The sequence below is a fragment of the Gobius niger genome (genome assembly GCF_951799975.1).
Source record: "Gobius niger genome assembly, chromosome: 15".
Taxonomy (NCBI): domain Eukaryota; kingdom Metazoa; phylum Chordata; class Actinopteri; order Gobiiformes; family Gobiidae; genus Gobius; species Gobius niger.
Window position 1 is genome coordinate 12,186,577 of NC_136866.1, and position 21,100 is coordinate 12,207,676.

Here is a 21,100-nt window from a genome sequence, read left to right on the forward strand (position 1 = left end):
TGGACTGGTAGAAACCATGCAGCCATGCTAAATAGTTACAAATGGTCAAGCACTTTCCCCGGTCGAGGCGCCAGGGTGAGATAAGTGTCTTGCTCAAGGACTGGCAGATCGAACCATTGGCCACTAGAAGATGAACACTATCAACTGAGCATTTATAGAATGTTACAGCTCTAGTAACAAAGGAGGTGTAAGGCTCTGAGCTGTCAGCTTCCTCTGAGAAAGAACCATTGACTTGTGCAATGTGTAAATTAAAATGTATTTTTAAATAAACTCCTATTCATTAAAGTAACAACTTCATGTGTATTCCTTCAATTGATGAGCCGTGATGGTGATTAGGTTTCCAATGGGAGGAGCAGAGCTGTCACTGTATACGCGCGTGACGAAAGCATGACCCATCCGGCTTGCCATAATAATAATAATCGCTGTGAGGTCGCTTGAGGTAAGTGCACAGCGCCACAAAGGAGCAGCCCGTCTGTTGCGCACTCATTGATCTATGGTTGTTCCGCGATGGAGGACGAGGTCCAGGGAGTTGACACGCTGTTCGACAGGTGCAGGGGCGACGGGCGGAGGCTCGGAGCGCAGAAAACGGGAGGCCGATCGCCTGCGGAAATGATCGCCACCGGAGGAGGACGCTGGCTCACCACCGCCGCGCTGTGCTTCTCTTTCTTGGGGCTGGTAACTACTGTAGTAACCACATTTGTTTTCACTGACCCATTTCTGTTGCATCAAAGTATCATACCTGCCCTGCGCCGCGCTCGTTTCGGCCGCTGCACACCCTCAATGATGGACTGTTGTCGAGCAGTGTGAGTGTAGGAATAGACAGGACAGGGGTTTGTCTGACTCCGACTCAGTCATATATGATTTGATATCATTTGATGTCTGAGAAATACCAAGATATGACTCACATCTTGGTGTATCTCAGATCTGCTATACATGGCCTAACTGGACCGACAGGGCTGACAGCTTGCGATGAGCTGTCAGATAGAGTCAACATTGATTTTTTTCCTCAACCTGCTTTTAAAATCTTGTTTGAGATACTTTATAATCAGAGGTGGGTAGAGTAGCTAAAATATTTACTCAAGTAAGAGTTGTTGTTGTTTTTTTTTTTATCGACATAAAACAAAGCTTACAAATAGCACATAGACAAAGGAAAGACACATAAGGGTAGGGTACATATTTGATTCTTCGTTCTTGGGTTCTGCATGGCGTGGATGTGCGGTGTGTGTGCTGAGTAGGTGTGACATATGAATAAGAGAGAAAACAAAAAAATGGTAATAGTAAATCATGGGAAACAAATCGTGGAACATGAAAAATGATGATAGTAACAAATAATAGCAAAGAAACAATAATAATAGAGGTAAAGGTAAACTGAATGGGGTAATGAACATGAGGAAGGGTAAACATTCAAGATTGAAATCGTATAAACCATTTAGATTTGGAGGAAGAAAATACTACTACATATTTTTTTATTTATAAGAGTAACTTTAGGCTACGTGGAAATATTTTTACTCCAGAAAAAAACAATAGTGACAAAAATAACGATTCAAGTAAGAGTAACAAAGTCTAGACTTTCTATTGGATTCTGGCCAAATACTTTTTTTCCCCACTGTGAATTATGAGAAAGAAAGTATGAAATTATGTAAATAAATCCTAGTATTTACAAAAGAAACTGCAGAAAAATATACAAAATAAAATGTTTCTGAAGAATAAAGTACACGTCAGGTTGTTTCTCTGTTTTTCAACACCTGACAATTTCAGCTTTCAAATTCCCTTCACTGCAAATAATCTTGTCTTGCTGCTGTATTTTCTTTTAACCACCACATTATTTACATCCAAATCTCAAAGAGTATTGACTGGAGACTCTTACAGCCTATATGCCAGTGTGACACCTAATTTGAAAGCCAAGACCTTCTAGTTTCTAAAAATATCTGTGAGATCTGTGTGAGTGAAACACAACTTACGTTACATTTGCCATTCTTAACCTTGTAAATTATATCCTGACCCCCTGATCAGGGGGACGGCAGATAACAGGTTAAAGTGGGCTGCTTCACCCCCAATAGATGAGTCAGGGTGTTTCGTATGCTCCAAACCTAGGGCTAAATTACCATTTCCAATGCTCATTTTCAGTTTGAAAACCTGAACATTGCCTTGTGTTGGACCTTTAAACTCTGGCTTTTAACATCATCCACTTGGTCAAAACAAACTGACCGAGTTGTGTTTTGCAGGGGATGTGCATTGCGGTCATCGGCCCCACATTTGAAGATCTGGCTCTGAATGTTCACAAAAACATCAGCAACATCTCGTACATATTTGCGGGCCGCTCTGCTGGATACATCGGGGGGTCACTGCTGGGGGGCACACTGTTGGACTGCTTGAACCCTTTCCTGCTCCTAGGTAATTGTAGTCCCCTTGCAACCTGTTGTGTACCTTAATAGTCCATTAATAACACAAGTTCTCTTCTCAGGGCTGTCCATGCTGCTGACGGCAGTGGGGATGTGCGCTATCCCGCTTTGCCACAATGTCCTGCTGCTTATGGGCCTCATGTCCTGCATCGGCATCTCTATGGGCATTCTCGACACAGGTGCGGAGCAAAACAGCTCTCCTTTGAAATATTTGAATTTAAATGCAAATAGACAGTGGAGACATCAATAGAAGAGCCCGTTTGAGAATGTTGGACAGGACTGTAATATTTCTTCTAACCATTTTTGGTAATATAAGATTGACAAGTCTGAAAGTGGGAAAATATAGCTCAACTCTTTGACATCAATCATTTTGAGCATAATAACCAATACAAGCAAAACAAGCATATATTCATACCAACACTACATTTCAGAGTGCATTTATCTGCTCATTCTTTTGGACTGATTTTGAGTGTTTGTATGCCCTTCAGGTGGGAATGTGCTGGCGCTGAACACATGGGGCGAGCAGGCAGGGCCGCACATGCAGGCTCTTCACTTCAGTTTTGCAGCCGGAGCCTTTGCGTCACCCATCATTGCTCAGCTGCTGTTCGGGGTTCGTGGAAATCATAGCTCAGTGGCTGAGAACGCGACTGCTGGTGCGGCGCATGACGTCCAGAGCTGGAACCACCTGAGCGCCATGTGGGCCTATGTGGTCATTGGCCTGTTTGTGTTTCTCTCAGCGCTGTCCTTCTTCGTGCTGTACTGCTGCGGCACTAGGTCACGGGGCAAAGCCCATTCTGTGTTGGAGCAACCCCAGGTGGCCAAACACCACAGAGCTATTGTGGCCCTGCTGTTCTTTTTCTTTTTTGCCTACGTGGGAGCAGAGGTGGCATACGGCTCCTTCATCTTCACCTTCTCTAAGGACTTTGTGCACCTGGAGGAAGCTGAGGCGGGAGGTATCAACACTTTGTTCTGGGGAAGTTTTGCAGCATGTCGTGGTCTGGCCATTCTTCTGGCAACATGTGTGTCTCCAGGGGCTCTCATCACACTGAGCCTGCTCTGCTGCTGCATATCCTCTCTGCTGCTCTGCCTGTTCCCTCTGCAGCGCGCTGTGTTGTGGGCTGCTAGTGGACTGTATGGCGCTTCAATGGCAGTAGTCTTCCCCAGTGGCCTGTCATGGGTGGAGCAGTACACTCCTGTGACGGGGAGAACTGCAGCAGTGTTGGTGGTGGGTGCTGCACTGGGGGAAATGGTTTTACCCGTTCTGCTTGGTTTCCTCATGGGACGAGTTAGTGGTGAGCCTCTGCTCATGTACCAAGCTCTCGCCTGTGCCATTTTCTGCTCTGTCCTCTTCCCCGCCATGTACTGCTTGGCTGTGGTCTCTGGAGCCCGGACCCAGGGCAATGGAGAAAGGGAGTTTTGCCAGGCACTGCTGCAGCCTGAGAACAATGACCTTTTTGAGATGGACTCTGCTCAGAGTTCTCATGAGCGGGACCGAGATCCTCACTGGGAGGACTGAATGGAGTGACACTGTGGACTTTGAAGAACAGTCAGCCCAGGATGGAAAGGGTAAACCGAGCACAGAGCAGACTGAAAGGTTGTCTGCTAAATGTGGACCTACTTATTTCTACGGTTGTTGTCTGGTCTTTTCCCTGGGGTCGGGTTATGGTGCACTTTATAGTTGGTAACTGGAAGTGGGTCTTTATTGACAGAAGTTTTTAACTGTGTGCTTTTATATTGAGTGATATTAAAATGTGATCCCTAACTGAAAGGCATTTCCTCACTAGTTTTCATTGATGCTTGATTAAATTGTCAAATCTATAACAGCTTTAATTCAAATCAAGCTTCAAGTGTTGTTAACTCTAGTTAGTTATAAGACACTCATTTCAGTCCTGCCACACAAGTTCATATTTTTCAACCACAAACAAAGTCCTGCTGGTGACATTACTAAGATGGTGCACAATGATTCCGAGGGCAAAGAGCCAGTAAAATAATGAAGTTTACTCATGGTGTGAACCTGGAGCTGATCAGCAGAACAGATGCATGTCTTTTCAGGGTGTACACAGCATTGGCTTGACTGGCTGTAACTCTAGCCATAAACCACCTTTACCTCAGTGACATCATCTGGTCAAAGCTACTACAGTTTGCTTGAAGGCTTGTGGACACTATTTTTGTTTGTTTGTTCAACTTGAAAAATCATGATTAAGATATATTTGAAAGCTTTACATACATAAAATATAATTTAAGAGGGGTCGTCACTTGTTGAACTAGAAAGAGGGCAGTGTTTGAGAATTATTGCTCAAATCTGATCGTATGAACATCTACAAGTATCTTGAGCCATATCTGTTGATTTAATAATACTTCTTCCACAGTGTGCATTACAAATAGTTCCTTCACAAGTCCACTCCTCAAGCTGAGGTCTGCAGCACAGACTCATACAGGAAAATAAAGTTTTTTTGACATTATAATAATGTAGGCATTATTGCAACAGTCCCCGGTTTAAAAGTCCTTTGCACTCGACATGTCCACAGGAGCAGTATTTACAGAGCACAGAGAGAATACTCTGAGCAGAAAATGACAGCAGGAGAAAGATACAAGCACCAGTTGTAAACTTCAGAACTGGTCCAACAACTGTCTGAGGTATGGAGCCCTGGAGAGCAGTCTATTGACCCGGGACAGTTTGTATAGCACGGGACAGTCCAGAGAAATGCACGGCATGTGTCGCTCAGGGCAGCCACTGCAGTTCCGGCATATCTGAGGGACAGAGTGTCACAGTCAGTCCAGACAAGCACAACAGAACAACAAGACCATGGACCCTGAGCTCACCTGCAGCAGCCCGTCCTGTTGACTCTCACTGTCCCTCAGGTCTGAGCACAGAGTGACGGCAACACGCTGTGGCTGACTTCTGCAGCTGGAACACACGCCAAGCTGTGTGAGCTGCTCACATACGGGACAGTGTAGTGTGGTGAAGTACTGGGAGATGGTGCCTTTCCTCCCAGTCTCTTCTGAACCTCCGTCTGCTGATGAGCACCACGCCTTCTGGACCTGAACACAGCCATCTCTGTTAAAGACTCAACAGTGCAGATAATGTCAGCCTGGTAATCGCTCTATAGAGGTTTAACTTCATCACACATATTTTTCTTTGATCAACCACTGCCACACCCTTTAGATCCAACATGAAATTTCATTCAGATCAAGCAGGGTCAGACTGACTTTCTAGATACAATGAAAAAAAAAAACACTGCTCACCCGTGGCATCTCCTGGTACCAGCTAAATACATCTACTCCAATCAGCTGGAAGATGCGTGCGAGGGGGGGCAGTATCTGTTTGGTGATGTAGTACGTGGCATTTGGGCGCAGGCTGGGGTCCTGCAGCACCTCCATGGGCCGCCGCACCAGTTGGATCAGAGGCAGGCCAGGCATCCCGTACACAATCACATAGGGCACGCGCTCACCCACCCTTGGCTCCCGTCGTCGGTCGTATGCCATCATTCTCCTGTGGGGCACAAAAAAGTCTTGTATAGAGCTGTTTGAGTGCTGAAGTGGTAAAAGAATAAGGACTTTAGAAAGAGCATACATCAGCATACATCATACTTCAAGAGACTAAATATGCAGGATTTCATGCATAAATGAAACAGCCTTTTGTTGAATGAGTACTGGACAAATTGGCACAAAGGTACTGCAATACTTTGAAATTACTGACCTGGTGAGCTCCAGCGCAGGCACACATGCCCCGGGACGGTATGATCCAGCCCCACGGTACTCTTTGGCGAAGGTCAAGTCCTGGAAACTGGCCCGGCCTTCCAGCACTTTGACGCACTGCCGCTGCACATACTGCTTGATTTGGCTGATGTCCCTTGTGTCAAACAACAGCTTGATGGACCGCTCTAAAATCTGCAAACACATGAAGCATAGACACTAAGAGGGAAACCATCAACGGTCCAGTGTTCTGTTAAAAGTGGTAGAGTGGCGTGAGCAAAGGAGGGCACGTTACCTTAGAAACAGCAGGGCAGCCATCTCGGCGCACCGTCTCAATGCCTTTGGCATCAAACACAGGCTTTGTCTGCTCTGGGCTCTCATACATGTATCCCACATACCGCTTTTTGGTCTGAAGTACGCACGGGAGGTACACCTGTATACAGATTAGGAGTCAGTACAATCACACAAGGCACTTAAAAAGTGCCCAGTGTGACACTCCTTACCTTTTCAAACTTCAGCTTCACTGGTTTGGGGTTTGTGGCTGTCACTGCCTCTGCGATTTCATTTCCGATCTTAAACGCCTGCTCCTTAGTGACTCCTTTCAGCAAGACAAACAAACTGCAAAACACAAAATACTAGGGTTTAACAATGACTACACTACAAGAGTACGATATCATGACTCCAAAAAGTTCAAGCATAACATTATATTTGTGTACAATCCATTAGCAACATGACTGTCTGTAAGACAGTCATGTGGGTCATAGTGGGCAGCAGCGTGGCTGAGGGACCCCCAGGTCAGGGGGTTCCCCCCCATCCACGTCCTGCACCACACCGGGACAGGCAGTCACTTTCCCATTCAGACAGGGAGAACCTCCACTCTCTAAGCAGAAAGGACTGCACAGTCTGGGAATTGAACCCTAGACCTTCCAGTGGTAAGATGAGCGGGCTGCCAACATACTCACCTGTCCGTGTCTCCATAAACCACTCTTGCGCCCCACTTCTTTGTGTCATTCACCATCTTGATGGCTCTTTCGAGCGTCTCCCTGGCTTTGTGGACAATGCTATCCCCGACCTATGAGCACACACACACCTCCTGTCATTAGACGTCTGGTGGAGATGAACAGTGATTGAGTGCACCTACCTCCACACTAGGCATTCGTCCAGAGTAGTTTGCCGCAGTGTAGCCAAAGGTGACGTTGGCTATGAGTTTGAGTCCAAGCTGCCGTGCATCCAACAGCTTTAGCAGGGCCTTGTCATGTTTGTAATTCTTCATGCATTGTTTGACCATGATGCGTGTGTTGAGAATCTCTTCTAGCATGTTAGGCAGGACGCCTTTACGCACAGATGACTGCACACAAAAAGTAAGATCATTAACATGCAGAGGTTCATATTAAAGGAACCCAACAGGAAATGCTCTTTTACAAGGATGAAACAAGTAGCTCTAAGACTTTCAAAGACAGCTCGATGGAGGAAATTCACCTTGACAAAGGCAATGCCATTAGGCGACACAGTGATGTCATGGCGTAACTGGTGCAGAAGATCTGGGGGCACTCTGAGGGATGTGCAGCCAAACTTAAACTCATCAGGTCTGAAACGGACACAACAGTAATAATAGAATAGTAAGATTTTTTGGGGGAAAAATGTAATAAATCCTATATGTCTGTTTATTTGGTTAATCTGTCAGTCCTCAGCCTATGGTAAAGAGGCTGAAGAAAAAAGGGTAACAGAATCAGAGTTTGTATCATTGGGGAGGGTCTACTCAGGCTGTAGCAGTGTAACAGTAACCATGAGGAGTGTTCTGTAGAGCCTTACGTTCCCAGACTGTCCACATGGCCTAAACAGGTGGAGTAGCAGTAGTTGTAGGCGATGACGATGGATGGGTAGAGGGACTGGAAATCCAGCACCACCACAGAGTTACTGTAGAAGCGGGACTCCGGCTCCATCACCAAAGGGATGCACTGTGGCGCCCTCTGCTGGGCTCGCTGCTGTACACTTGGTGTCACAGGAATGTAGTTGAGAGGCTTGGCCACACGCAGCATCATGGACTCCACCCGGTACTATGGCCCCACCAGGAAACACGGCACCAAGCATTAAGAATGCAACGAGAGTAGGTTAGTGAAAAGCACACACTGTTGGCCTGTGTTCTGTGGGTCGGCTTTGAATGACTGAGACCTGTGAGCCGCGAGTGAGGACATGGTAGAACTGGATGCCAAATACTCGTGCCAGCTCACTGGTGCGGCCAATGATGTCCTGCTGCTGAAGAAGCTGCATGCACCCCCGCACTCGACTGACATAATGATCTACCATTTTCCACCTGTAATTACACAGACAACTTGAGTTAATGGCACATATGGCAAGTAGCATCTGGTAGTGACTGTTCATCTAAACCTGTGGAGGTCAGTGTTGTGGTCGAACCAGTCCGATAGCGTGCGATGGCTGTACAGAGGGAAGCGCTGGTGCAGTAAATGGAATGCCACATTCTCAAAGGTGTAATTATTCAATGCCGCCTGCAAAACACAACAGGGCTCATTTTTACTTACCACATAGAATTGAGAATGATTAATAAAAGCTGAGTCATTTAGAACACCTGCCTCAAATTTCATTATTCTCCATAAATTCAGCGTGACGCGTCCCACAATGTGTATTTCTGTCATGGTGTCACTACCGTACTCATCCCGTTCTGCAGCAAAACGGTTGTCTTTGGAGTCACCTAAAGACAATCATAATAAATCAGAAAAGGACAATCAAAAAAACGGTAGACTGGGCAGTACCTGGCACACGGGACAGTTGCTGACACAGGTCGACTCCGAGTGCTGCAGAGCGCTGCAGGAGGTAGCCCCAGGAATGCATCTGCACCTCGTATCCCAAAAGCATGTCAGGGTCATACCTGCCACACAACAAAGTTTAGACACCCACACGTGATTCCAGTATTGTGTAATAACACTGTTTTTCCAGTACAACAAGATTATTACATTGGCCCTCGTATCAGTGTAAATTAGGCACCTTCTAATAACTGCGACCAGCTCCTCAAACAGCTTCTGTTCATTGGACACGTAGGTGATTTGTAGTCCAGACACCCCTGAGCGCACCAGGAGGGGCGCACGCCCTGTGCGGCCTGGAACACATGTACATCAATAATAAACTTTGATCACACTTTTCAGAAAGCACCATGGCCATGTTTTCACCTTGAGCTTGGTTTGGATGCTCCGTGTCCACCACAATGGCCCCGGTCAGTTGTAAGTCTAGGGTACAGGGCAGAGGGGCGTCTGAGCTCAGGCTGTAGAATAAGGCACAGATGGGGTCAAACTCGGGGTCAGGCTCCAGGTCCCGCCGCGTCCTTGCATGCAGCTCCAGGGCCATCAGCGTAAGGTGCTGCACCTAAGAAGACAGAGCATTGTATTTCTGAGCACTTTTGAAATGTTTGAGTGAGCCTCACGGTACAATCAATAAATAGTGCATGGCTGCCCCCTACAGTTCTTGACTACCCTTCAGACCAGTTGAAAGTGGATGTATTGTTTGTGTGTATGAAAAAGAAAAAAAAAACATATGCAATTTAACACAACCGCTTTATGTGAATAATACTATTCTATCCTAATATACTAAGTGTATCATATACTCACCTCATGCAGCGCTTTGGCCTCCTGCAGGTTCTGCATGCTAACTTTGAAACCGTAGGAGTTGGCGATACTCGGACCCTCTATTTGAGAATTCTCCTTCTTTGGTACATTGAGAGCTGTGAACTGGTTCTGCAAAATATGGGATGCACAAAACAATTAAGATGGTCTGCTGGACTTACAGCGTGAGAGCTGATGCACTGTGAGGCACCTTGATCTGGGAGCTGAGGATGAGCCTCCGCAAAGGTTTGACCTGGTTCCTCCTGCACTGCTGCCCTCGCATACCAACAGCCTCCTCTACACAGGAAGATGAACAAAAGAATGAATATATGCTCTCAACCCTGAATAACCTGGAGAGTGCCTTAAATGTTAAGTTGATAGGCTCTTACGCGTAGAGATGGGAGTGCTGCAGACAGGTCGGATTTTCATACTGATGGGGCTATCCTGGCTGCGTGGATTGGCATGAACCGAGGGGCTGTCCTCTAATAAAGTGTGTCCAGAGCTCGGGGGCAACTGCTGCCTGGGGCTGCTTTGATGGGACTCCTGCCAAGGGGGAAGCTCAGGGCTGTCAGGAGAAGTAACCTCCTCCATGTCTTCCTCTGCAGACACTGGACATACTTCTGTAAACTCTGGTTTCTCTAGAGGAGAAACAGGTGGAGAGGGTTGGTTTGTGGACGGTGTGTTGGGAATGAGCTGTACACTCAGCTGGGCAGCTCCATGAATGTTTGAACTTGTCTCTTTTTCCCTGTGCCGCCTGTGTGCCTCCAGCCAAAGCTGCACACGCTGCCTGCTCGGAGGGCCTTTACAGGGCAGCAGCGTGACCGGTTTGTCGTTATCCGAAGGGTGAGTTGCTCTTTCGGCCTTGGGGCCTACTGTAGTGCAGGTTAGGCTCATAGCTGTGAAGGCCGTCCGCCAGAAATGCAAACCCTCCATAGACAGTTCGCCGGTGAACTCTGGGAGCTCTGAGGTCAGCCTGGTGCCCACAGTCAGCTTACGACCCCCCACCTCCCTGAAACAGTCATTATGCACAGACAAACTCAGATTACACAGAGGTTAGAAGTCATTCATTTAAACTTTTCTGCAGATGGAAGTGTACTTACATAGGTTTCCCCGGTGCATCAGAAGGATCGCTGCAGAATGGCTCCTTGAAAGTGGTGACTGACATATTTAAGTCTTTAAGTGTCCCACATAGTTCCTCTCTGCTCGGGGGACACATGAGGGGCTTCAGGATGTTCGTCCCTCGAGGGCTGGCTCTGGCCTGGGTCAGTGAACACACAGAACGGGGTGAGCTGCTGGGAGTGCTGGAGGTCAGGCCATCAATGCCCTCCAGAAGGTCGCTGGTGGGTGAGATGTCGGTGAGGGATGCAGAGCTAAGGGGTAAGGGATCCAGCGGCGAGAACAGGAGCTCCTTTCTCTCACAGTGGAAGTCCTGGAAATGGCTGTGTCCCTCTTTGACTGAAAAGTCCCACTCTCTGCTCTTCATTTCTTCAGTGTCTGAGGTGACGGTGGTTGCAGGCTCAGTATGGTCCATGCGGTTGTCTGAGAAAACTTTGTGAAGCTCTTCTTCAGAACCCAACATCCTGTTTCAAAAAGGAACGGACTTTATGAACGGGCTGTTACAATAGTTATTATATTGCGCTATATCAAGGAGTATATTATGAACGCAGGATTTTCATTCTATTGTGTTTCAAATCTATTGCAGGGTTAGGCTTATGTGCCAAATTTTGGAAATAGCTTAGTACATTTAGAAAAAAAAGCATTTACTTTGTTGATCAAGATTTCGGATTATAGTAACAGTGACATGAAATAGTTGTCAAGAAGAGTAACGTGGTAAAAGTGTTGTAAAAGACATTGTAAAAGTATTCTATAAAAACTATGGAATAAAAATGGGGAACTGACCTGTTACTCTTCTTCTCAGAACTGGAGGTCTGGGGTGCGAGGCCGTCCTGGGAAACATCACTCAGAAACTTGAGAGGCAGGTTCTTGTCGGTCAGGACAAACTGGCTGCTGCTGTATGGGCTGGAGAGGTCCGCCTGGTCTATAGTGTTGATATCAAAGTTGTTGTGTGGGAACTCCGACTGCGACAGACTGTCTTCTATGAACTTACAGCTGTCCATTTCAGGCTCTGACAGCAACATGGGGCTGTCTGCTTGAGTGCTGCTTCTCCTGGCTTTTCTTGACTTGGGAGTAGTAGTTTTCACAGGCCTGGGTTTTTGTGCCGTTGCAGAAGTAGTAGCTTTAGACTTGGGACTTTTTTTAGTGGGTTCTGATTCTGTGCAATGGTTGTCCTGCTGTGGCGGGTTTTGGCCTTGACATCTTTTCTGAAGCAGTTTCTTGAGGACAACCACACTAGACGGGCAATGAGGGACTTCGGGGAGTGATTCATTTTGACCTGAGTACAGAGGAGAAAGGGGCACTTGTTTTGACTGATCTGTCTCTATGCATTTGGGAACTTTGAGATGAAGATGTGGGGACAGTGCACTGTTTTTCTCCATGATTGAGGTATCAGAGTCTTCACTTTTTGGCTGCATGGATTGAGATGTAGAAAGAGCACAGCTGTCTGTGGACGCTGGCAGCTGATATGGAGGCACCTCTTGAGAAAAGTTTGGAGAAAGAGCAGCGTCCCCTTCTGGGAAAAGAAGTTGTGAGCTGTTTACAGATTGTTTTTGGTCTTCAGGCACTTCTGTCTTCTTTCGACTGTAACTTCTAGGTCTAACTGAGCCCTTTGAAGGGTTCTCTGTTTTTTTGAGAACTTTTTTTCTTGTAACAGTTTTGGTCTCACAACCCAACGATTTACCTAAATATCTACTAGATCTTTGTTTAATAGGCTTTGTGGATTTGGTAGCTGAACACTTTCTTCGTAGGGTTTGTGTAGAGTAGGGAGAAGCAGAACTAAGACATGGGTCACTCAGAGGATTGATCAGATGCTCTGGGACTGGGTTGTCTAGCATCAGTGGGTCACTAGGCGACCAACATCTTGGAGGCGTCAAGTCTCTGGGACTGAGCGATGCATCTGAGAGGTAGCCCAGCTCCACCATGACATCAGAATAGACAGAGTGTTGGTCCTGGGCCAGCTCACAGTAGCAGGGCCGAGGAGGAGGCAGCGAAGGCAGGTACAGACCCCTCTGACAGCCCCTTTGGGGCAATTTCACTGGGGGTTTGCTCAGGTTTTTTACTATTTTTTTGCCAGGTTTAGTCTTTCGTTTAATATATTTTTTGGATTTAATCTCAAAAACAGGAAACCTAACAGCTGGAGACTCTGGGACTTTAGGCCAAAAGTCTTTAAGAGGAGCCATTTTCTTATAGAGTTCCAACTTGTCCTCCGTCAATAAAACCCTCTTTTCTGGTGCTTGGATTCTGGACACTTTCACCAACATATTCTTCTCTCCTTTGAACCTGTTGATGATAATGTACTTAATGATGACTGGGGGCTCTTTCCTGCAGCGTTTTTTGCTTTTGTGCTCTGGTGCAGTCGTTCCATTGTCTTTGGGATCGTCTGTTGGGATCGATGTGCCAGAGGTAGAGCTCTTGCACCGACCGTCACTTGGCAGTTCCCCATCCTCAGCATCGCGAATGAGCTTACGTTTAGCTCTTAAAGCATACTTGCCTCCAGGAAGCAGATGAGGTGGTGTAGCGCTAATTTCTGAGGGGACAGTGGTGTTTTCAGAGCCGCTGGGGGAACTAGGAGGAGGGGGTTCTATTGCAACGGCTATTTCCTCAGATTTCTCATCATACTCCTCATCAGACTCTTGCTGATCCATTTTGGTGAGCAGTTCTGTTGATGCTGGACAGTGTTCGTGTTCTTTTACATGTGTTGACTGGGAATCTTCTGCATAAGCTGTGTTTGAATCAACAGTGGCAGCTGCCGTCGCAAAGGTTAATCCAGTGATAACATTGATATCCATGAGCGAGCAATCTACAGAGTCTGTTGCAGCCTTCTTTTTGTTCAGCTTTAGTCGTGATCTTCGGGGTTGAGTGTCTTCCAGCTTGCTCATGGGATCCAACACCTTTTTGCCTCCAGACTTCTTCCTACTGAGACAGTTTGAGAGAATGACACTAGGGAAAAACTTATAATGAGCTTCTTGTTGTGCTACAATTGTTTTGTCAGTCTTGTTGTCCTGATAGTCCTCATAGCAAATTTTCAGCTCGCCCACATGGTCCTCTTCTCTGTGGCGTCCTGTGTCCTCCACTAAGGTGGAATGAACCATTACTTTCATGTTGCTCTCTTTCGGACTTAGTTCTGCATCTTCTTTAGTTGAGCAGTTTCTCAGCTCAGAGTAACACAATAATGTCCTGTGGTTCTGGAGCATCGGCAGACACTTTGTCTCCACATTCTTCAGACTGCTGTACAGATTACTATTTTTAGAAGCCTTTCCATGACCAAAAGGTAAACTTTCCACATCAGTGTTGTCAATACTAACAGAGGTCTTTTTGTAGAGTGGTCCTATGCACTCTTGATTGAGACAGTCAGGGGATGCTCCAGCTTCTCGGGCCGTCTTACAGGGGATATGGTGCTTGACTGGTGGGATGTAGGGGATGTCTTTGTTAACCTTAAATCCTAATGGGGCATCACTGCTGGTGTGAGCGCTGCTTCTCAATTCGAAGTGCTCATTGAGAGGAGGCTCAGTGTCCTGCAGCTCTTGGGGCTTGCAGTCCAAAAGAAATGCATTCCTTTTACTGCGTATCTTCTCTGCGACCGATGACTGGCTCCTGGAGCCGCTGTCTGTTAGAGATGAATCTGCACACGAGACACAAGACACATTTTCAGAAATCAGCAATTAACTGGTCTCCAAATACTTTCACATACATCAATAGATTACAGAGTACAGATGAGGCGCTTACCGCTGCTTTCGTCGGCTGTTCCATCCACCTGAGGGATGGATAGGTCTGCCAGCTCAGAGTTTGTCCTGCCCCACTCCATTTCTTCATCTGAAACCTCTTGGGGATCTTCAGTGGACACTCTGCAAGAACACGAGACCATGTTCAAGATTTCAGTAATGTATTTGTAATCAAGCCAGCTGCATTAACAGTACCCTGGATACTCTGGCACATCAGGTCTCTGACTGTCCCAGCGCTGTGACATGACAACACTCAGCTCTGCATCTTCCTTGTCCACATCTGGCTCTCCCTCCTCATCATCACTGTTGCCTTGATAACGCTGGACGCCAGGAAAAGGTTTTGGCGGGGAGCACTGCTGACTCCCACAAAAGCCGTCATTCTCCAGGCCGGCCAACAAGCTGATGAGAGCCTGTTCATGACCGTTGTCTGCGGAGACCCCACAATAACAGTGAACCATAATCACTTTGGCTCTTTAGGTCTAGTGAGCTCACATATATAGATAGATACATAGTAGCTGAAGTATTTTCTTTCAGTGTGTAGCTGCCTCATTTCATTTTTCTAATTTGTAAAGTCTGTGTCTAAATAAATAAATAAATGAATAAATAAATGTTTATTTTTTGATTTATTTCGACATGGGAAAACCTACCATCCGTGACAGAGTGGTTTGAGTTTTGGGTTAGCTGGAGGAACTCCTGGCTGTTTTCCAGCAGACCCAAGATGGCCTCTTCATCCACAACAGCCTCCTCTGGCAACAATGCACAGTTCCTGCCCGAGTCTAGAGAAAAGTGAATCAGGTCAGAGTTGAGGCATCTGCAGATGACACAGACTCCACAGTGTTACCTGTTTGGGAGTCCCTGTGCATATCCAGCACATTAGCAGGTGTACACGGAGTCTCTGAATGGATGGTGAGCTCAAAGTCCTCCTGCTCCGACTCAGACTGCTGCGTTCTAGACAGTAATCCATGGCATTTAACACACAGATTATACATATCCAAGTTTACACTAAATTCTGAACCTGCTCATAGCTGAATATGAAAAGTGTTTGGGAATTGAATTTGAAACAGACTTACACATCAAAGTTGTTCTCCTTCAAAATGTCCCTCAGTCTCTGGATGAAAACATTCTCACTGTCGGTCGGCGTAATCACACCACGTTCTGTAAAACATTTCCTTTCATTTTACTTCAATAAGATTAGGACTGGATACGTTAAGTGCTACTACTGTGGTATCAGAAGGTACCACTGTTATTGAAAAACAAAAAATTATTGAAAGCAGGTACTGAAAAAAGTATAATATCTAGAGACCAAGTTATGATGCCTGTTGGGTCCAGGAACAGCATTACAGGAAGTTACTTGGTTGTTTCAGCTCAAAATAAATGATACAAATGTAATAGAAATTGCATGGAACAAATGAACATTATTGTTCCGTTTTGTGGTTCTAGATGACAAATAGTTTATAGTTTATATATAGGTATTGGAAAAAGGTATAGCTCCTCAGGTATCGTAAACAAGTATTGTTAAAGTACCAATATTGGAAAACATGTGACGCTACCCAGCCCTACATAAGATGCATTATTCACTTATAGTATGAAACATTTCAAGTTGTCAGTACAGAGAGATAGTTGAAGCCATTGTTATTGCTGAATACTTCTTGTTTTTGATGTATTTGATTAATATTTGATTAACTCTAAGCATCAGGCCCATTTCGGTCAAACTGATTATATTTTTGAAGCAAACCCCAGTTGCAACAGAGTAAAGCTCCTTCAGCATATTCAGAGTCATAGTGTTAAAAAGAACACTGACCTTGTGAGTGGGGGGTGTCTATCTGAGAGGGCTGGTTCTGCTCTCGCCGCCGCTGCCTCTCATCTTCCCAGATGGCCTGCAGCCCGGGGTTCCTACCGATTTGGTCTGAACACAAACACCAATGTTTACCGACACAGAACTGTACAGCAATATCTAACACAGGAGAGGTGTGCACAGCTGACATACTCTCGATCTCAAGGCGGTTCAGAACGTCCACAGCCACGGCATCCACTTCCAGCTCGCAGGTGCTATGCTTCTCCACATCCGGTAGCACCAGGGAACTGCCAACAGGACATACGAGAGGAAGCTGAGCAGCACGTTACGACATGAGCCAAGTGTCTGCATCCTGTGTGTACTCACCAGGGTAGTGCGCTCTCCTCCCAGCGCTCGGACACGCTCTCGTTCACTCGAGAGGTGCAGGGGCTCTTCCAGGGGCTTATAGTGGGGCCACGGCTGCGATTGTGGTCTTGTAACTGCGCTGCATCTGCAGAGAAACAGCCAAGAATCAGTCGAGACGGTTACACAAGTCCATTATTTTAAGCGCAGAAAAAAAATAACTATGTTAGTACAAATCAAATATGACGAGGGAGCATCAATGTGTGAATTACAGTGAAAAAGCTTTTATACTTTGTTACACTCTTGCACAGACTGTAGTTTTGCACAGAAGTTACCTTTGCTGAGGCGGAACTTGACAGCCCCCAAGCTAATCAAGTTCATACCGTACAGGTTATAGTCGATGAAGAGCTGCAGCAGGTAGGGGATGTGGCCCTCGTGTGGCTGATACATCTTATTCATGACCGCTCCACTCTGCAGCAGCTCGCATACCCTGCAACAACACTCCGATTGTTATTTATGTTCAAGGAAACTTTGCAAAAGAAGCATTGGAATTCGAGTTACATGGGGATTTGAAACAGTTTACTCCCAGCCCTAAAAATACTTTCTATGATTCCACATCAACTGCAGACTTACCGTTTGACCATCTGAGGATTGTACAGATATATTTTCAGAAAGTGCTTCTCCTTGGCATGGAAGCCATAGAAAGGCCTAAAAGAAACAACCACAACAATGATGAGGATGCTGTAATTCCAGTCAAAGGACAGACATGACCAATGCATTCTGTTGGTTATGGGTAGAAGCTGTAGCCCATAAAGGAGCCCATAAAGGAGCCCTGAGATTAAAGCCTGCAGCGTGACCAGAGAAGCACACAGGTGAACATACATGCCAGAGACCAGCACCACTTTGAACACATGCTGTACGCTGGAGCCGGGGTTTCCCATGGCCACATTCAGGGCTCTGTCGATGCTGAAGGCCAACTGCCGCAGGTAGCGCTCCGACTGCTGTCCGAAGCCATCGTATGGAACGTAGATGTAGGGGAAGACGCCATGAAGGTGCAGGCAAGTCTTCTGACCTGTGAATAAGCATATTTGCATTTATTGTTTATGCTCCTAAAAGTCATCTTTATATGACTCTTCTATGGCACCTATGGCACTTCAAGACACAGTGACTGATGAAGTAAGAAGTGTGAAAATGTGTTGAGCGTCTTGGGATTATTTTTGTCCCATGACTAAGCTTTACCAAATAAAAACAGCAGAGAGCATTTCCAACAGCACTTGCATCTGCTTGAATGATCCAGTTCTTGACAAATCCACAGAAACAAACAGCTCGAAAATCTTACACTTGCTGTTTGATTTGGAAAATGTCCACTTTCCCCGACTGTTTCTGCTCATACAAGATTAGCAGCACAAGATGAGCAGCAAACGCTTCACTGAATTTCTAACTGAACCAAAACAATCTTTTAGTACATTTCATGTCAGCTAAGGTTTATAGTTCCTCTAGAAAGACTTTAGGTATAACAAAGGTTTGTTTAAATGCCTTTTTTTGTCTTTCTAGAAGAACCTTATGCACACAAGTGGCTACCAGTGAGAGACTAATCACAAATGGATCCTGGAGGAATTTCCTCTGAAGGCATTAAGGCATCCCTGGAGTGCTAAACCTGGGGCCCCCTTTAGTAGGCTGCTTGACCCCCCACGCATGCAGCTCCATTGGTCACGCACACACTTCAAAGCACATGGCACAAGAAGGCCGATCAAAACACAGACCAACTAGGCCACTGTGTGGTTTTCACAATGGTTTCAGTGCTTTAGCGTTGTTATTTTACTTGAGCAACCAACAGGTTTGTCAGTCAGTGCACACTCTTCTGCAGCCTCATACCATTATTTCTCACTACTTATACTTCAAAGGCCCTTTGGTTTAACATTATTCTCCATCATGTGCTCCTATTAACATGCTTTTTTTTTTTTTTATGTCATTATCATAAAGACTGGATGTGTGTCTCCAGCCACAGGGGTTTCCTAAAACTTTATCAACCCGTTTCAGGAGGTTGTCAGCATTTACAAACGCAGTAAGAGCCTCAGAAGGTGTCCATCAGCAGCACCGTGATGGAGGGGAGAGAAAACAAAGCCCAGCCATAGGAGGGGGCCAACAGAGCACCACCACTTGCTCCCGACAGCGCAAAATATCGCCTAGTACACCGTGTCAGCGACAGAAAACCCTCCCCATATCGAAATGCAATCCCTTTTCAACAGCCTCCCTTTAAAAGATCATGTGCGGACATGTTTACTGCGGTGCTTGAGCCAGTGGCACGTTCACGTGGCCCTACATTTACCCAGACAGGCACCAACACTGCGCACGAACCTGCGGGGGTGGCTCCGAAGATCCGCACCACGGGCACTCTCTTCACGTCGCTCTCTCGGAAATCCGAATAACACACGTCCAGGTCTTTAACGGGGCTGGCGAGGTAATAGTCCGCCGTGACAATACGAACAGCGAACATGGCTGTGGTTGATGTTGGCTTCTGTCAGCGAGAGACAAACCACCGGCATAAGTCCCTGAAACGCCTCGGTGCTGAAGAGCCCATCTCTGGGTGGCATGAAGGCGTTAGGGCTGTTTGGACCGTCTGGACCAGAGACAGCAGCCTATTCCGCACACTTCCGGTGCTCAGTGGTTTACGAAATCCTCTGGCTCAGCTGGGGGACAGCCCCGATTATCCGCTTCCATAGGAAACTCAAACTTCCATTATTCAACACAGGCTAGCTCACCAGGCTACAAGCTAAACCTGCACGGAGCTGCAGCCTCTACTTCCTCCAGTCACCTTCAGAATAAAAGGTCTGATTTCCCATCTGTAGCCCCCCATCTATGGCTGTAGGCTGCACACAGTCAATAATCAACAGGGCTGCTGTGTGTTTGCAGATGTGTGAGTGAAAGGATGGTGGTGCTCGTACTGTGAGGGGCCACTTCCCTCAGTCTAGAGCAAAGGATGGAATGAATGGATGACTATGGTATGGTATGGTACTTTATTGATCTCACAGATGGAGAAATTGCATTCGATGAGAGAGCATCCGGCAGCAGCACCCATTCAGTGCGCACCACTCTTTTTTTCTTTGGTGGACTACAGTGTAGCGCTTTGAGAAGCCTGCCAACACAAGTTAAGTGTAAGCCATTTTATCATTATTCATTTCAACACCCACACACCGCTGAACATCCAGGGGGAGGACATTGAGGAGGTGGACAGTTTCAAGTACCTGGGTGTTCACCTCAACAATAAACTGGACTGGTCCCACAACACCAACGCCCTGTACAAGAAGGGCCAAAGTCGCCTCCACCTTCTGAGGAGACTGAGGTCGTTCGGAGTGAGCAGGCCTCTGCTCAGGTCTTTTTATGACTCTGTGGTAGCCTCTGCTCTCCACTACGCTGCCGTGTGCTGGGCCCCGGGCAGCACAGAGCGGGACAAGAACAGACTGAACAAGCTGGTCAGGAGGGCCAGCTCCGTCCTGGGCTGCCCCCTGGACTCTGTGGAGGAGGTGAGGGACAGGAGGGTGTTAGCCAAGCTCACCTCCATCATGGACAACACCTCCCACCCACTGCACGGGACTGTAGAAGAGCTGTGCAGCTCTCTCAGTGGCAGACTGAGACACCCTCAGTGCAGGACGGAGCGCTACCGCAAAGCCTTCATCCCCACTGCTGTCAGACTGTACAATAAGACTGTGAAGTAACGCCGACTGTAACAAGTGAATTTCTCCTTTGTGAGATAAATAAAGGTTTATCTTATCTTATCTTATCTTCAAGCCAGCCAAGCGTAAGTTCAGGTTTTTCCACACCAAATAGGCGGCCACCTCATGAAATATTTAACTTTTGAAGTACCACCACCAGATCAAGATAAAGTCATTAAGCAGGTCTAATACAGACCTTGATTCGTCTAAAATAACTTATGACTCTGAGTACCACCTGAAGAAGCTCAAGTACCACCAGTGGTAGATGTACCACAGTTTGAGAACTACAGTGTAATGGTATTTATTCATTCAGTCACACTTGGAGGAAGCACTCCATTTGTTTTGGGGCTGAATCAGACAGAATAATTGCAGCCAATCCTACGATGGCCCTTCCACCAACCACTGAACACACTGTCATATCTTATGATCACATTCATTCACTGGCAGGGGGATATCCATTGGTCTTAACAGGAACTGAACTGGGAGCACACATCACTTTGCAGTCCTTTTTTATTGTTTGTTCCTTCTGTTCTCAGTTCCAGGGTTTACAGGCAGCAACAAGTCCAGTTTAATGCTCTTCAGCGATTTTTTAATGCCACAAAAGCAAAATATCTGAATATTTCTTGTCTCAACATGAGCAAACATTCCATCAAATTAATTAATGAGGGAAAAATTCAAGATTCAAAGGCAAAAAAAATAA

General features: G+C 46.4%; 2 protein-coding genes across 2 annotated transcripts; one reads left to right on the top strand and one right to left on the bottom strand.

Annotated features, from left to right (window-relative positions):
• The first annotated feature begins 380 nt into the window (after positions 1-380).
• mfsd4b (major facilitator superfamily domain containing 4B) lies at positions 381-4,173 on the top strand. The gene is made up of 4 exons (XM_079572094.1): positions 381-675; positions 2,226-2,394; positions 2,465-2,581; positions 2,891-4,173. Exons 1-4 carry the CDS (start codon positions 508-510, stop codon positions 3,916-3,918), a joined length of 1,482 nt encoding a protein of 493 aa, XP_079428220.1. The 5' UTR covers positions 381-507; the 3' UTR covers positions 3,919-4,173.
• Positions 4,174-4,725: 552 nt separating this feature from the next.
• rev3l (REV3 like, DNA directed polymerase zeta catalytic subunit) lies at positions 4,726-19,489 on the bottom strand. Its single transcript, XM_079572093.1, has 33 exons — positions 19,046-19,489; positions 17,570-17,759; positions 17,321-17,395; positions 17,023-17,177; positions 16,712-16,835; positions 16,538-16,632; positions 16,352-16,456; positions 15,621-15,705; positions 15,392-15,498; positions 15,198-15,326; positions 14,746-14,977; positions 14,555-14,673; positions 11,612-14,450; positions 10,813-11,292; positions 10,102-10,721; positions 9,924-10,009; positions 9,719-9,844; positions 9,284-9,476; positions 9,102-9,213; positions 8,870-8,985; positions 8,690-8,808; positions 8,487-8,605; positions 8,271-8,412; positions 7,911-8,155; positions 7,578-7,686; positions 7,240-7,446; positions 7,061-7,170; positions 6,602-6,716; positions 6,394-6,531; positions 6,103-6,293; positions 5,649-5,895; positions 5,226-5,444; positions 4,726-5,153 (listed from the first exon to the last, which is right to left on the bottom strand). The coding sequence occupies exons 1-33, from the start codon at positions 19,182-19,184 to the stop codon at positions 5,013-5,015; spliced, it is 8,229 nt and encodes a 2,742-aa protein (XP_079428219.1). The 5' UTR covers positions 19,185-19,489; the 3' UTR covers positions 4,726-5,012.
• Positions 19,490-21,100: the final 1,611 nt, after the last annotated feature.